The following is an 18,014-nucleotide window of genomic DNA, read 5'->3' as shown; positions in this document are numbered from 1 at the left end:
CATCCTCTACTGCCTTCCCGAGCCACAGCAGAGAGCTGGACTGGAAGAGGAGCAACCAGGACTAGAACCCAGTGCCCATATGGATTGCCGCAGCCACAGGCAGAGGATTAACTAAGTGAGCCACAGCGCCAGCCCCAATGTGTCCATCCTTTTTATTAGTATTTTCTCTTCTGTGAGCTTGTTAGTACATAAAAAGTGCAGATACAGGCCGGCGCTGTGGTGCAGTAGGTTAATCCTCCGCCTCTGCGCCGGCAAATCGTATGGGCGCCGGTTCTAGTCCTGGCTGCTCCTTTTCCAATCCAGCTCTCTGCTATGGCCTAGGAAAGTGGTAGAAGATGGCCCAAATCCTTGGGCCCCTACATTCACGTGGGAGACCCGGAAGAAGCTCCTGGCTCCTTGCTTTGGATCAGCCCGGCTCCGGCCGTTGAGGCCATCTGGGGAGTGAACCAGCGAATAGAAGACCTCTTCCTCTGTCCCCACCTTCCTCTGTAACTCTTTCAAATAAATAAAATAAATCTTTTTTAAAAAAAGTATGTATAAACATACTTTTAATAAATTTGGATCAGAGATTACAGCATACTTCCTTCACCTATTAAGTCTGCTACTGCAACTTTATGGATAGTTAAAGGAATTTAGATCACTTTAATAGTTTTATTTATCCTCCTTTAGAGTTAAACTTGTTAATGATGTGTTTTAATTCTTTGTAAATTTTAAACTTCATAGAACCTTAGTGTTACTATTTTATATAGATGGTGTTCATATAGATATATCCACACATTTACTATTTTTATTGTTTTGTTGTTGTTGTTGCTGCATTTGGAGTCATTTTCCTTCTCTCAGTGGATTTCTTTCGCTGTAAGTTTGCTGGGGAGTAATTCTCTTATTTTTGTTTCTGTGGAAAATGACTATTTTTGTTCCTTAGGATTTTTTTTGTGAATTTGTTATTTTTTATATAGTGAGTCTAATTCATAAACAGTAGTACATATAAGAAATCATCAAAAAGTTCATGAAGGGGCTGGCATAGTGGGTAAAGCCACCACCAGCTATCCCGGATCATGTCTCAGCTGCTCCACTTCTGATCCAGCTCCCTGTTAATGGCCTGGGAGAAGAAGCAGAAGATGGCCCAAGCAGTGGGGCCCCTGTGACCCACATGGGAATCTTGAATGAAACTCCTAGCTTTGACCTGGCTCAGACCTGGCTGTTGTGGCCACTTGGGGAGTGAACTAGAAAATGGAAGACCTCTCTCTTTCTCTCCATCTCTCTTTGTAACTCTGACTTATAAATAAATAAATAAGAAACATGTGGGGTTTTTTTAAGATTTATTTTATTTATTTTAAGATTTATTTTATTTATTTGAAAGAGTTACAGAAAGAGGCAGAGCCAGAGAGGGGTCTTCGTTTGCTGGTTTACTCGCTAAATAACCACAGCGGCCAGAGCTGAGCTGATCTGAAGCCAGGATCCAGGAGCCTCTTTGGGTCTCCCATGAGGGTGCAGGGGCCAAGGATTTGGGCCATCCTCCACTGCCTTTCCAGGCCATAGCTGAGACATGTATTGGAAGCGGAGCAGCTGGGACTTGAACTGGTGCCCATAAGGGATGCTAACTCTTGATAAGATCTGGTTTGAGGCACTGAGAAGGATAAGACATCATTGTGTAAAGACCCTCTTTGAGAGCAACATGAATTCTGCTAAAATTGAATCAAGAACCCAGAGCAAATTTATAGTAAACCTTGGTTGAAAGAATGGTAAAATCATTGATGCTTTTTGAAAAGTGTATGTTGACGATACCCCCAAATAACTCAGAAGTTTGCAAATGGATAACTGCAAGATGATATGGAAAATGAAACCCACAGCACTAGCACATTCACATCAATTTGCAGGGAAAACATTGACCTTCTCGGTGTTGTGATTGAAGAGAACCTACAGTTAACAGCAGCAACAGCAAACTCTACAGTCATCTCGGTTTGTTCAACTTACACAGCCATGACTGCCAGAACTGTTGTACTCAGATCAGTTTCAGACAAGACCTTTTAAAAGAAATTTTAAATAAGTTTGTTCAAGATCCTAAGCATTTCTTTGAAGAATTGTAACAGAAGCTGAAACGTGGCTTTAACAGTACAGTCCTGAAGAAAAAGCACAATAAAAATAATGGTTACCAAGAAGTTGAAATTCTCAAATAGAAGAAAATGGACCAATCAAAAGCAAAGATCATGGAAATAGTCTTTTGAAATATTCATGGTGTTTTGCTTATTGACTTTTTTGGGTGCCAAAAAATGATAATGAGTGCTTATTATGTGTTTTGAGAAAGATAGCTAAAGGTTAGGCAGAAAAATACTCAGGAGAGCTTCAGAGAATCCATCTGCACCAGAACAATGCTTCTGTTCATTCCTCTCAGCGAACAAGAGCAATTTTGTGATGATTTCAATGAGAAATTGTTAAGCATCCACCTTACAGTCCTGATTTAACTGTTGCTTACATTTCTTCTTTAAACCAGTCTTAAAACATCCTTAAAGGGCACCGATTTTTCTTTAGTTAATAATGTAAGCAAGAGTTCATTGACAGGGGTAAAATCTTCCCTTCATATGTTCCACCTGATACCTAAGGATGATACTGATTTTCATATGTTGATACTGTCTTTAACAAGCTTATTGAAAATCTTAAAATTCGTGGAGTACACATCTTCTGTTTTTCTCTGAAGACAACCTTTCATCTGGAAATAAATATGTCTTGATGTTTGCATTTTAATTGTCTTACCCCTTATTTTTCTTGTATTCTACTACCAAAGAGGACTGCTAATACCAAGTATAAAATTTCAGCTTTTGGAGATACTACTCTATTGTCTTTTGACTTCCAAAGTTTCTGTTGAGAAATCAGCCATCAGTTGTTTTGTTTTCCCTGACTACCCCAAGACTTTTGTCTTTTATTTATACCCACAGTTTTTCTAAAAATATTTATTTATTTATATGAAAGAGTTAACAGAAATAGAGGAAGAGAGAGGGGGAGAGCTAGAGACAGAGTGAGAGGGAGGGAGGGAGGGAGGGAGGAAGGGACGAAGGATGGGCGGGCTAGCGAGCTTCTCTCCATTGGTTCACTCCCCATATGGCTGCAGGGGCTGGGGCTGGGGTGTGCCAAAGCCAGGAGTTTGTTCTGGATATCCTACTGTCGCTCCCCCTCTTCGTGGAGGAACGACACTAAACCCTGCCTAGGCTTCATATCCGAGTCACGGCACCATTATGTCGCTCCCCCTCTTCGTGGAGGAACGACACAGAACCCTGCGCTGTTCTTCTGTCTGCTCGGCCCTCCCCGGGTTTGCTGCTGGTTCTTCCCGGGTTGGCTACTATCCCTTCCACCTCCGTGGAAGGGCGGTTCCCCCTGCCACATTCCCCACTTCCGCAGGGGAGCGGCACACCGCCGGCCGGCTCTCTCGGGGGCTGCACAGGTGTTCCCCTTAGATGTTCCCCTTAGATGTTCCCGGTGCATGCCGTCTCTGTCTCTCTCCTCCTTTATAGTCCTCCTCCGCCAATCCTAACTCGGCTGCCCACACGCCGAGTACGCTGCTCTCCAATCAGGAACAGGTCCTACAGTTTATTGGTTGAACTGGAGGCAGCTGTGTAAAAGCTGTTTTCTTCTCTCCCAGCGCCATATTGTGGGAGAGCAGATGCATAGAATAAGTCTTAATTCCAGTAACTTAGTCTAGTCCGAGCTGCTCCCCACACCTACATGGGTGCAGGAGCAGGGAGCTGGATTGGAAAGTGCAACTGTGTCAAGTCTTGGACCGGCACCTGCCTGGGATGCTGGCAACGCAGCCTTATCCACTCTGCCATAACACCAGCCCCTCCCCAGTAGTTTTACATTGGTGTGCATAGGTGTGATTTTGTTTGTATTTGACTTGAGAGTTCCTGAAACTCATTGAGAGTGATTTCCTGTTTGTTAGTAGTTTTAGAAAGTGCTCAGTCAACATCTTTCTTCTTTGCAGTAAGCTTTCTTTCTCTTCCGTTTCTGGGATTGGCTTGTCAGATGTTGTGTTCTCACTGGATCTGCTGTGACTCATACTTCTTCCCTCCTAATTTCATGCTTGTTACTTTGCATGCTTCATTCTGGATATTTTTTCAGTTCAGTCTTTTGTAGTTATTTTCATAGCTATATCAGTCTTTTATTGAGTCCATCTTCAGGTTTTTAAATTTCTATTTTGTATTTTAGAATTTTTTTCATTCTTTTTCCTTTCTAAAATTGTTAGTCTTGTCCTTTTCTCTACATACATAATGGGTCACTAAACAGGACCCATTCTGGCCAGGGAGCTGTAGGACCTATGAGTTAAGAATGATTTTAACATTTTTAAAAGATTGTTTTAAAATATTGATAAAAAGAAAGTGGACATTATGGCACAGCAGGTTAAGCTGACACTTCAGAAGTCTACATCACATATTGGAGTGCCTGGCCCAACCCCAGCTTTGGGGTGTGGAGGGTTGGAAAGTGAACCAGCAGATGGAAGATTTCTCTCTCTCTGTTGCTGTCTCTGTCAAACTGGTGGGTAGATAAATTAATTTTAAAAGAAAAGGAACATATGAAACCAAAAAAGACAAAAGTATCCAACAGAAGATTTGTGTTTGCCTGTAACCGTTGAGTGGAAATACCAGTAATCATGGGTTCCCTTAATCTAGCATCAGGAATTGAAATCATTATGAAATCAAGGTTGAAGTATTTTTGAGTTAAAATTCTTAGAGCATAGTATCCTCTGCAGGATCATAGTCCAAGAGTTTCCCTTCCAGACTGACCTTGGAAATTAGGAATCAAGAGATACTCTTAGGAGAAAAGCAACCTCAGAGACCAGTAACTGCATACTTGAGCGAGTGAATGTATGCATGTTTTCTAGGCCCTGTGCTCTCTTATGTTTCTCTCTTCTCACCCCCTCAAGAATGTGTGTGTGTGTGTGTGTGTGTGTGTGTGTGTTTTCCACATTTCTGTTTATATTAGTTATAGAATGCAATTGAATTACCTAATCCATCATTTTCAGTAGGGGAAGTTCATAATTAATTTTGGTGTGTAGTTTTTGTAATTATAGTAATTACTGTTGAGATGATTTAATTCGGACTTAACCATTTGTTCATTTGGAGTATATTTAACTTGTACTGTCTATGTGACACTGTCTTTAATGTTTTCCTAAATAAAACAGTTGGAAACTATTTTTTAAATTTGGATTGCTCTTAATGGTCTGAGGAATCACTTGGGAAGACATTATACCATACCTTCTGTGTGGCACATTCATTACTTAGAGTGTAGTGTTTTGTTTCTTAACTCCTAGGACATTTATTATCTGAGATGTAGTATGAAGTGTGTTACATAACCTCTGTACCTGACAAGAGTGTGACCATATTAAAGGGCTGTTGAAGTAATTTCCTTCTTGTGTCTCTTGTATCCCAGTACCTAGCACACATTCATTAAATTGCTTTGATTGTTAGTAATTTCTCAGAGACCAGTCATATACTAATTTAATAACAGTAAGTATAAAGATGCTTACAAAATTTAGGGGATATTAAATGCAGTTAGTTTGTTGCTGCCTAGTGCTGGGCTTTAATCCAAGATACTGTTGTTTGTTTTACTGTCTATGTGTTTTAATAGTATTCTGGCCCTTTACAGTTAAAGCAACTGATATTTTTATGTGGGAAAAGGAGGGATCAAACTTTTCCTTTGAAACACTGTTAATAATGACAGTTCCTTTTGGGAAACTATTTGATGAGCTTACCACTGTAGGGATGTCTCAAAGCTTGAGAATATTACTTGGTTCTTATTATTTCAAAAGATTTTTGCCAAGGATGGAGAAATTAAGTTAGAAATGAGGTTGTATAGTAATGTGCATAAACAGAAATGTATTAATAGAAGTTATAGTGTTTCAAGAACTCGTAAAAAGGTAAAGTCTGACATTTACAATAACTAAATTCTTCTTTTTCCTTCAGCTTCCGGCTGATCTTACCAAGATGCACCTCACAGACAGCCCTCACCCACAGGTGACTCATGTGTCCTCTAGTCAGTCTGGCTGTAGCATTGCCAGTGATTCCGGAAGCAGCAGTTTATCTGATATCTATCAGGTAATACCTTAAGAGTTTGTGTACTGTGACTATGGCTTTTTTATACTTCAAAATATTCTATGGCAGTATAAAATTCAAGCATAAGTTCTATAGAGAAGTATACTTTATTTACTTTTCAAATTTGTATGCCTAATCAAAGGTGATCTGTCTTTTGAGAAGGATTAGGTATAATCCAGTGTTAGCTTCCATTTTTTTTTTTTATCTCACTGACCCCTTAGAAATATATAAACTTGCTTTCATAAGTAGAAGTCATGAGGAACATTAGCATTGTTTTTATATTATAAAAAAGATTTCTGTTACTGTAATATATAAATTAGTGAATTATTAACTTTTTCATTTTTAAAACCTCAGAAGAAATGGCCAATTTAGTAAGATTTTCAGTGTTCCTTGTAATAGAGGGCAGGCTTTGGGAGGCCCCCACCCGGGAGGGTCCTTACACATTCTGCTGAGGTGGAACCTAAGTTCAGAGCAGTGCATTCTGCAGTCCTCAGAGTGGAACTTTGTGTGTGGTCTCTTTTCTGGGGAGTGAGTTGTATTCTGTCAGTGATCATGAATATACAGGCTTTCAGTAAAATAAAGAACACATGATACTTGTTGCCCAACTGATTAAGCTGCTGCCTGGGACACGTGCATCCTGTGTGAGCACCCCTTCGTGTCCAGGCTGCTCTGTCTCTGATCCAGCTCCCTGCTGGTGTGCTTGGGAAGGCAGGAGATACCGCAAATTCTTGTGCCCCTTCCACTCTGGTGGAAGATGTGGAGGAGCTCCTGGCTTCACCCTGGCTTGGTGTGCACACACTCCATTTTTCTTTCACTCTGCCTTTCAAATAATGAATAAATCTCCTTTTTAAAGTTGGTTTATTCAGAATTTCAAATGTGCAGTGTATTTTGGAGCTAATAGAAATTTAAACTGAGCCATATATTTAAGTTTTCTGGAAATCATATTTTAAAAAGTAGAAGGAAACAAGCACAATTAATTTTAGTAATATGTTTTATTTAGCACAGTATATCCAAATATTATAATTTTGGCCTGTAATCAACATTTTAACATAATTTATGTGCGTTCTTCATACGAAGTCTTTTTTTTAAACATGGGCACCTCAATAGGCATTTTTTTTTTTAAGATTTATTAATATTACTTGAAAGTCAAGAGTTATACAAAGAGAGAAGGAGAGGCAGAGAGAGAGAGAGAGAGAGAGAGAGAGAGGAGTCTTCCATCCGCTGGTTTCACTCCCCAATTGGCCGCAACAGCCAGAGCTGTACCGATCCAAAAAGAGGAGCTTCTTCCAGGTCTCACACGTGGGTGCAGGGGCCCAAGGGCTTGGGCCATCTTCCACTGCTTTGCCAGGCACATTAACAGAGCTGAATCGGAAGTGGAGCAGCCAGGATTCAAATTGATGTGCTTGTGGGATGCCAGTGCTGCGGGACACAGCTTAACTTGCTACACTCCATCACCGGCCACAAAGCTAACTCTTTAGAAAACCATTTAATTTTACAGCACCCTGCAGTTCAGAGTAGCCACATTTAAATAGGCCAATTGCCCAGTGTACTGAGTGGTGTCCATAAAACACAGAACTGTGGAAATAGTTGTTTTTTGAGGGAAACATTTAAATTGTGGTTCTACTAAGCTACCCAGATTTAGGTATTTTAGAAAAACCAGGCTGATAGGCAAATGAAAGATGAAAAACAGCCAGCCACCATTTTTTAGTTTATGTGTAGCTTTTCAAAACGTTCTGGTCTTCCCCAAAACATGTATCTTGTGGAAGAGCAGTGGCATCTCTGAGTTTTTCCAGGAGAGGAACTCTGAGGAAGATAGGCCTGGAATTGGTCAAATTCAGGAATATGGCTGCTGCATATTCCTGTCAGGATGGGTGGGAATGTCTTAACCTTGCTAAGAGAGACTGTACACAACAGGAGATGCATTGACAAACTGTGGAAACCTAGTCTCACTGGAATGATCCATTTCTAAGGCAAATAGTTGTGAGGGAAGGGACAAAAGAGTGCGTAGATTAAAATTCAGGGTCGCTGGGAAAGGACAGTACTTCACTGTGCGCTGGAAGACTAGGCCCCTATATGTTGGTGAACATACTGGAGAAGTTTCTGAAGAACTGCACCTCTGTTAGCGTCTACAGATTTCCCACCTGTAAGATAACCAACCTGAAGTTGGAATTGGAGGTTTTGTGTTGCAGGACTATGACCCCGAGTGAATTGCCCTGCTTGAAACTGTCCATATGTCTTCCTTCCTCAGTAATACTATACAATTCATTCTACCTTATAAGAAGTTCAGTTTAAGAATGGACACAGCTGTGGGTAGGTGTTGCTATCTCTCCTGCATATTGCAAGGTATTGTAGAAGTCTCCTTTTTGTGCTCCAGACTCCTGAAATTACCATTGGCTCCCTTCCCTCAGTCAACAAATTCAATCTCAGATCGACTTAATTCTGCCTCCTACACCAATTGTGTGTATGTGTTTTGTGTTAACTGATGTGTAATTTACACATGAAATTTACTCTCTTCAGTTTACATCAAGTCATAGAACTTACTTTCTGTTTCCTCAGAAAGTACCCTATCCCCCTTGCTGTAGGTCTCCTCTCCTGATACCCGACTGTTGGGAACCACCAGTCTTTTTTCTCCCTTACAAGTTACCATTTTCTAGAAGCTCACACAAATGAGATAATTTTTTTAAAAAATGTGCCACGGCTCACTTGGCTGATCCTCCGCCTGCAGCGCTGGCACCCCGGGTTCTAGTCCCGGTTGGGGCGCCGGATTCTGTCCTGGTTGCTCCTCTTCCAGTCCAGTTCTCTGCTGTGGCCTGGGAAGGCAGTGGAGGATGGCCCAAGTGCTTGGACCCTGCACCTGCATGGGAGACCAGGAGGAAGCACTTGGCTCCTGGCTTCGGATTGGCGCAGCGCGCCGGCCGTAGCAGCCATTTAGGGGGTGAACCAACGGAAGGAAGACCTTTCTCTCTGTCTCTCTCTCACTAACTCTGCCTGTCAAAAAAAAAAAAAAAAAAAAAAAATGCAAGGACACTTATAAATTAAGCAATGATATAAAAATAAATTTGAATGAAGTTGAGTGAGGAAGAAAAGCAACAAAAAACAATTGAAATTCTAGACCTCCCCAAAAAAATTCAGGATTTTTTTTTTTTTTTGACAGGCAGAGTGGACAGTGAGAGAGAGAGACAGAGAGAAAGGTCTTCCTTTTGCCGTTGGTTCACCCTCCAATGGCCGCCGCAGTCGGCACACCACGCTGATCCAGGAGCCAGGTACTTCTCCTGGTCTCCCATGGGGTGCAGGGCCCAAGCACTCAGGCCATCCTCCACTGCACTCCCTGGCCACAGCAGAGAGCTGGCGTGGAAGAGGGGCAACCGGGACAGAATCCGGCGCCCCGACTGGGACTAGAACCCGGGGTGCCGGCGCTGCAAGGCAGAGGATTAGCCTAGTGAGCCGCAGCGACGGCCAAAATTCAGGAATTTAAAAGAGCAGCGACGGCCAAAATTCAGGAATTTAAAAGAGAAAATTATGATAATGCTAAAATAAAATATGCAAAATTATTCCATAAAACCAAACTGACTTTTAGTTAGCTGTAGAGCAATAACCAAAAGATAGAAACACCCTGAAGGCTAAAACAAAAGCAAGTCAACAAAAATATAAACAGAAGGAAAAAAATTGAAAAATGTTATTAATTGTGTAGACATTTTGTTTTATATACACTGAATGCAAATCTGAGTGCAGGAGCACCAACTGACATTGTTAGCAAATAATAGTTTTGCTGGTGGTAGCTTTTTGGGTAGTTCTTAAGTTTTTTAAATTAGTATTTCTATATTTAACAGATTTTAAGGAGGATATAAACACAGTGTAGGGTTAAAAATAGAAATTAAAAACATTGTGGAAAATGATGAATAGTTATTAAGAGTAAAAGCAAGAAGAACAGATTAATAGTAGGTCAATAAATATTCTTCCAGAAATGAAGTATTTTTGCATTTTTAAAAATCTATTTTTGGCCGGCGCGGCGTCTCAATAGGCTAATCCTCCACCTAGCAGCGCCGGCACACCGGGTTCTAGTCCTGGTCAGGGCATCGGATCCTTTCCTGGTTGCCCCTCTTACAGGCCAGCTCTCTGCTGTGGCCCGGGAAGGCAGCGGAGGGTGGCCCAATTGCTTGGGCCCTGCCATGGGAGACCATCGGATCAGCGCGGTGCACCGGCCGCAACCCGCCAGCTGTGGCGGCCATTGGAGGGTGAACCAACGGCAAAAGGAAGACCTTTCTCTGTCTCTCTCTCTCACTATCCACTCTGCCTGTCAAAAAAAAAAAAAAAAAAAAAAATCTACAATTTTAAAAATTCATCAGTAAGTCATCTAATATCACTCAACCAAATTCTGTTTGTCTGTATGTGGTTCTGATTAGATCCTGATGACTAAAATGGAAGAATTAATTATTGAGTACTGGACTCATTTTTTCCCCTTGACCTCAGGCTATCTTTGTAGTACCTGTTTTAGCAGTGGCCGGATGCTTTGGTTATGCATGTGCATTACCAATGCCTTAACCAGACACAGTCAAGTCAATTTGTGTGGTTTATCTGAATTTCAGTATTCGAGAGCTTTTAAAGATAAACACCTAACCTGTAACAGTATTAACAGTGCCTTGTAAAATGATGTAATTTTTTTAAAAGATTATTTATATGAAAGCCGGAGCCACAGAGAGGCAGAGGCAAAGAGTTCTTCCATCTGCTGGTTCACTCCCCAGATGGTCGCAGCAACTGCAGCTGGGCCATTCCAAAGCCAGGAGTCAGGAGCTTCTTCCTGGTCTCCCACACGGTTCAGGGACTGAAGCACTTGGGCCATCTTCTACTGCTTTCCCAGTCCACAGCAGAGAGCTGGATTGGAAGTGGAGCAGCTGGAACTCGAACCAGCACCCATATAGGATGCCAGCACTGCAGGGGGTGGCTTTGCCCTCTATGCTACAGCGCCAGCCCCAAATGATGTAATTTTTAATTTGGAGCATTGGAAAGCTGTTTCTACCATTGCTTCTGTCCAGATGTGTGGCTATACTTCCATGTATTTTCCTCTTTACGGTGTTCGTGTCTTCTAGTTTATAAATGAAAACCATTGACTAGCAAAGAAACTTCAAAATAATGCATTTACCACAGTCTAGGGGAAAAAAAAGGAGATAATGTTTCCAGTGTGACTTTGTTTATAATCAAATTAGGTTGAAATTTAGCCAAGAGTATGCATTAAGATGTTAAAAATTCTTGGATAGAGTATTTTATGCATCTTCAAAGAGTACTCAAGAGAATAAGAAATGCTTCTTTCTAGAATCCTTATTTTAGTCTAAGAGCTGAGAAATTGAGATACATTGACTTGAATAAAAGCACTTGTCTTTTCACTAACTCATTATTAAATAATGTAAGACATGAATTTCATCACCCATTTACCTTTTCAAAATTTCTTTGTAGGAAATAAACTTTCTAAAAAGGCCAAGGCTTCAATTGCCACGTGTGTGTTGACATGATCCCCTAAGTTACAGCTCTAGTGCTAGTCTCTCCAGAACTGTGGCGTTACGTTTCCATCAGAATGCTTTTTCACCTCATCTACCTTTAACCCACCTTGTCTTTTCTTCTACCTATTGTTTATATTTCTTTTAAGAATGCTGAATGTCCAAGAAACTGTTGTTTCTTAGCTACCTCTTTAAGATTTTTGTTTATTTGAGAAGCAGGGAGAGAGGGAGAGAGAGAGATCTTCATCTGCTAGGTCACTACCTAAGTGGTCTTGCCTTTTGGGGTAGAGCGGGCAAAGCCAGGCATCAAGAACTTCTAGTCTCCTACCTGGGTGGCAGGGTCCCAAGTACTTGGGCCATCTTCTACTGCCTTACTAGATACATTAGCAAGGAGCTGGGTCAGAAGCAGAGCAGCCAGGGCTTGAACCATAGCTCACATAGCGGATCTGGCGTCACTTGTAGTGGCTTAACCTGCTCTACGACAGTGGTAGCCTGGCTTCTTTTTTTTAAAAATTCCTGTTTGAAATAAATTTTAAGAATGCTGTGACCTTAATTATTCCTCTCCGTAAAAAGCTTAATCCCTCTCCATTATCTCATTTACATTCTTCACTCCACATTCCAAGTCTTTGACTTCTAAACATCATCTGCAGTCTAGTTTAATATTCCACTATTTTGCCACTTAGGCATTCTAGATTTTGTTTGATGAGAACTACGTAATACTCTCTGAACATGTTTGCCTTTCCCAGCCTTGCGTTTTAGTCGTGCTTTTCTAACTGTAGGTCCACTTAGATGACATTTTTGTGTTATCTTTCATGTTCTTCCACCAAGAAGAGGTATCTTGTTCCTTGGAAACCTGCAACAGTTTTTCTCTGGTCATGAGGCTTTTGTGCTGTTTTTACTGTAGTTATTTACTTGAATCTAAAATTTTTCCAATATCAAATTTATGGGTAACACTGTCTATATCTTAACTTTATAACCCATGTTTTGTCAAGCATAGTGTTGGCACTTAGTAATCTAGAAAAAAATTCAGTTGAAGTACATTTGGAGGTAGAAATCAATATAAGTTCTAAGGAAATTCAAAAGATGTATGAAGATAAATAAAGCTCTACATATGTTGCTTGTCTACCTGTTGGAGAGGTTATGGAGTAGGCCAGAGTTCTTGCCTGACCAGAAAAACTAAGGAAAAATAAGGATTAAATGTTCTATAAACAGAGTTGTAAGAAATACTAAAAAATGGGAATTCAGAAAGAAGGATTGCAGGTCTGAAGTTCTGGCTTAATACTTGCCCTAAATATGAAAATCTGGCTTTTTTGTAAATATGTTTAACTATTAATTCCAACCTGTAGTTTGCCTTGTTGAAGCTTCATGTTTATCTAGATGCAAACAGGAAAAGGATATCCTCTGGTTTATTTTGGGAAGGCCAGGTCATCAGAAAATCATTTCAGACTGTCTGCTTCACCAAATTCTGTTTACACAGAGATGTTAATATGGCAAGACAAGGAAAGCACAAGAAGTTTAATAGCTCTTGTTAATCCTATCACCAATATACTGTGCACCCCCTACTCCAGGCTTAATTCATTTATCATAATCTTTTGAAGGCTTGCAGTATCCCAGGTGCTAGAGTAAAGTAAGTGAAAGGCCAGGACTTAATCTGCTGTGTACCCTACCTTAATGAATATGTAGTATATTTTGACTCACAGTTTTTGTTCGAACTCTTGGTATTATACAAGGCTCTAAACATCTGTTAAATTTTCTTTTTGGCTTATCTACCCTCTCTCTACTTAAGTGTAAGTAGTTTGTATTGCCTGTTGTTCAAGTTTACTTACCTTACGGTTTATACTTTGTTATTGATATTTCCGATTTTTTCTTCATTATAGTCCCTGGTTATGAGATGGGACTATCCCTGTGTGACCGTATCTCATTCATTTTGTTATTACAGAATACCTTAGATTGGGTAGCTCATAAAGAACAGAAATTTGGGGCCGGCGCTGTGGCACAGTGGGTTAACGCCCTGCCGTAAAGCGCCAGTATCTCATATGGGCGCCAGTTCTAGTCCCGGTTGCTCCTCTTCCCATCCAGCTCTCTGCTATGGCCTGGAAAAGCAGTAGAAGATGGCCCAAGTCCTTGGGTCCCTGCACCCATGTGGGAGACCAGGAAGAAGCTCCTGGCTTCTGATTGGCGCAGCCCTGGCTGTTGCAGCCATCTGGGGAGTGAACCAGTGGATGGAGGACTTCGCTCTCTGTCTCTACCTCTCTCTGTAACTCTGTCTTTCCAATAAAATAAAATAAAATAAAAAACACAGGAATTTATTTCTCAATATTTTGGAAACTGGAATACCAAAGATCAAGGTGCCAGTAAATGAAGACCCTTTGTATGGTTCATAAATGGCACTGTCTAGCTGTGTCCTCACATAGTAGAAGGAGCCGAATAGGTACTGTGGGCCTCTCTCTAATCCCATTCAAGAAGATTGTCGTGACATAACCATTTCCTTCATGATTTAGTCATTTCCCAAAGGCCCCATCTCCTAGTACTACTGCCTTGGGAATTAAGATATCAATGTAAGTATTTGGGTCAAAGTGGGAGGGTAGAAGGGGGGACACATTCAGACCATAGCAGACCCTTAAGAGCCAGCTTGTCTAATCTTCAAGGTCTTAACTTGGATGTTGAGTCTGGATTGTTAGCTATCTATTGCTTAAGGCTGTGTAGAAATCCAGAAGAACTGCAAGACGTGGTTTTAGAGAATAAATCGGGACTTTTTGAGTCGCAAGCGTTAGAGCCCTAACTTGATATAACAAAAGCCTTAAGGATAACTTAGTGACCCAGGGAGAAAGCAGACAGCTTTGATCTCAGAGAACCTGATTGCTTATAGTATATCTGCCCCTGCGTGTCTCTCTGTCTCTGGTTTTGGACTCCCTGTGACTTGATTTTTTTGTCTACCCTCTCTGATGCTTTGAGTCACGGATAGTCTGCTATGTGTGTTGTGCTCTTTATTTCTGTGTCCTGTGTGCTCAGTTTTTATTGCTTTACTGCTCTGTGTCTGCCTGTGTGGCTCAGTGCCCCCCTTCCTTTTCTCCACATGCTCATTCCGTTCTCAGTCCCTACAGAGAGGCATTTCCAGGTGGCTATAAGTTTCTGCTCTGACTTTTCTTGTAAGTAAAGGAGCTGTAGAAGAAAGGATGCTTTGCTTCCATCTCCGATTATAAAAATAGAAAGAAAATCCCTTTGTACTTCAGCTTATGTGGCCAGGAAGCAGGCACACTGTTGTCCCTTGGAATCTGAGCTTTAGAGAAGAACAGCAATCTCCAGACGAAGTATGATCTTGTAGGCAGACAGACAGTGAATGTTCAGAACAGGAGATGAGACTTACATTTTTATACGAAGATTTCAGTCTTCACTAATAACCATAGTTGAGTGCTTGTTTCATATTTGTTACTGTGAATTCTAGTTTTGCAACTCATTTCTTCTTTTATAGTCATGCCTTTTCATTTTTAAAGTGAATCAGTTGAGTGTAATTTTTAGAAGTATTGTCTGATAATCCATTTCATGACAATTTTATTTGCTGAAAGGCATCTTATTATTTTCTACAAATAGCATTTTACAATTTTTAAAAATCTGCTAGCTCCTTTATCTGATACTAATATGTTTTCAGATTAGTGGTATAAGTTAATTTTAAAGTGGGAGTGCTCTCAGCTCTTTGTATACAGTTAGATCCAACAATAAGATATTAGGAAGAGATGGGTATTTATTTTTTTATGCTGGATCTATTTTAACACTTTGCAGTTCTAATCTTTACCTTTTTTTAAAAAAACAGTTTATATGATTGCCTCCATTTCTTGATTTAAAGTCAAGTCTGGTAAAATAGTAACTTTTTTATATAACACTCAGTGTGCTGCTCGAGTGATTGAGATTTTTTTTCCTCTAGGCCACAGAGAGTGAGGTAGGAGATGTAGATTTAACACGTCTTCCAGAAGGACCTGTTGATTCTGAGGATGAAGAAGAAGATGATGAAGAGATTGATCGCACAGATCCATTGCATGGACGAGATCTTGTTCGTGAGTGTCTTGAAAAAGAACCTGCAGACAAAACTGATGATGACATTGGTAAGAAATGTTGTCTATTCACAATGAGACTTTGTAACTTAATTTATATATCCTTTACTCGATGACAAATTAGTTGGAAACTTAAGAGCTTAAAACGGTATATATTTATTATTTCATAGCTTTTGTGGGTCAGGAATTCAGCAAGTGGCTTAACCAGGTAATTCTGACTTGGAATTCTTCGTGAGTGGTAACCAGAATGTCACCAGAAGCTGCAGTCTTCCTGAATTGTCTGTCACTGGCTAAGTGGGTGGGTCTGTGTCCAGGATGGTATCTCATGACTTTTGGCACAAGACCTCAGTTCTTCATCATATGGGCTCCTCCATGTGGCAAGTACTAGTAATCCAAGGAATAATAAGGTAGATGCCACAGTATCTTCCATCATTTTGTCTCAGGAATGATACCACATTACTTAAGGCAAATTTTGTCACCACAACCAACCTCATTGTATCTTGAGAGATGAATGCATGTGGACATAAATACCAGGAGGCAGATCCTTGAGTGCCTTCTTTGAGGTTGGCTGCCAGATTTATAAAACAAAAACTTTGATTATAGTGATTTTTTTTTTTTTTTTTTTGCTTCATGTCCACAAAATATTTAAAACACAGTACTGGGAATGCCCAGTGTTGATGAATCAGCTTTTAAATTTTTTTCAAAGAATATGTTTTTAGTTCCTCAGAAACTTAGAAAGATATATAAAATTTTGGGCTAAAATTTTCCTTTATGTAATTTCTTATAGAACTACTTACTATAAGAAATACTTTTGAAAGTTGTGTGATAGGCCAGCGCTGTGGATCCCTAGGCTAATCCTCCGCCTAGTGGCGCCAGCACCTCGGGTTCTAGTCCCAGGTACGGCGCCGGATTCTGTCCCAGTTGCCCCCTCCTTCCAGGCCAGCTCTCTGCTATGGCCCGGGAATGCAGTGGAGGATGGCCCAAGTCCTTGGGCCCTTGCACCCGCATGGGAGACCAGGAGAAGCACTTGGCTCCTGCCTTCGGATCAGCACGGTGTGCCGGCCGCAGTGCGCCCGCCGCGGAGGCCATTGGAGGGTGAACCAACGGCAAAGGAAGACCTTTCTCTCTGTCTCTCTCTCTCACTGTCCACTCTGCCTGTCCAAAAAAAAAAAAAAAAAAAAAGTTGTGTGATAGCCAAAGATGATAATGTTATCTTCAAAAATCAAAGGTTATTTTCTGTCAATTGTATATTATGCAGTTAAGATTTTGGCCGTTTAAGACTTATTTTGTGAAGATTGTCTAACTAGTAACTGGCATTGAGTTTTTATGGTAAATAGTTATGGTCTGCTGCTGTTTATAACACAGCTTTTTAAAAAAATGAAATACAATTAATGCCAGTTATCTCTGGGTATATAGCACCTTACAGCCATATCTACTTAGTCTCCTAGCTCACAGCTTATATGTGTTTCTCCCTTATTACTCATGTTTCTGAACCAGGGAATGATTTAAGGCACCTATAAACATTTATTAGTTAAATTAAAGTTACCTAGTTGCTTTGACAGATTCTGAGCTAGAATTCATATATGTTATCCCTAATTTATTTACATTTATTAAAATCATTTTAAAAAAATACTTTCAGCTCAGTAAGAACTTGCAAAAGACTACTCTGTTAGGTTAAAGAGCATCATTAAACTCAGGCATTGTGGAGTGGTATCTCATGCTGGTAAAATTAGAGAAAATCTCATCTGACCTTACACAGTGTCCTGGTTCTCTGTGCAAGTTGTCAATTCGTTTATCTTCCAATATTGCCGTATTTATATGTGGGTCTGAATGTATGTGTAAACTATGTAACTAAATTTTTTTTAATCAGTAATATTCTACCTTTTTTTTTTTTTTCAGTTTCATAGATTACTAAGTTGATTAGGAAAGTTAGTATTCTGGATTTTGTAGTCAAGATGTCTTTAATTGTATTAATACTAGGATTTCTGTTTTTTTATAGAACAGTTATTGGAGTTTATGCACCAGTTGCCTGCTTTTGCAAACATGACCATGTCTGTAAGGAGAGAACTTTGTTCAGTGATGATTTTTGAAGTGGTAGAGCAGGCTGGCGCTATTATTCTTGAAGATGGCCAAGAGGTATGTTAGGAAATCAGTGTTGTATTAATTTTTAGAGTAATTTCCAAAAACCTGTATCTTGACTTCGGAAATTTTATGAGATATTTTCAAAATTAAAGCTGGGTTTCTGATAATTAAAATTTCTTAAGAATAAATTTTTGTTTTGGGTTTATTTTGTCTCTTTTATTTTTTAGCTTGAACTTTACCTAGAATATAAATTCAACAGATAAGTAATTTTCATTGACTCAAATGTTTTTACTTTTGAAGTTAGGTTGTAA

At 40.1% G+C, this 18,014-nt stretch overlaps 1 protein-coding gene across 14 annotated transcripts in view; it reads left to right on the top strand.

The window, feature by feature from the left end:
• Positions 1-18,014, top strand: part of RAPGEF6 (Rap guanine nucleotide exchange factor 6) — a 205,911-nt gene that overhangs the window by 92,898 nt on the left and 94,999 nt on the right. For all 14 annotated transcript variants that reach the window (XM_070076077.1, XM_070076083.1, XM_070076081.1 and 11 more), the window contains 3 exons: positions 5,952-6,083; positions 15,495-15,672; positions 17,621-17,757. In XM_070076077.1, the coding sequence (XP_069932178.1) occupies positions 5,952-6,083; positions 15,495-15,672; positions 17,621-17,757 (447 nt within the window). The remainder of the gene's footprint in view (positions 1-5,951; positions 6,084-15,494; positions 15,673-17,620; positions 17,758-18,014) is intronic.

The sequence above is a fragment of the Oryctolagus cuniculus genome, chromosome 6, assembly GCF_964237555.1.
Source record: "Oryctolagus cuniculus chromosome 6, mOryCun1.1, whole genome shotgun sequence".
NCBI lineage: Eukaryota > Metazoa > Chordata > Mammalia > Lagomorpha > Leporidae > Oryctolagus > Oryctolagus cuniculus.
Note: the sequence above shows the minus strand (reverse complement) of the source record. Positions and strands in the feature narration are given on the sequence as shown.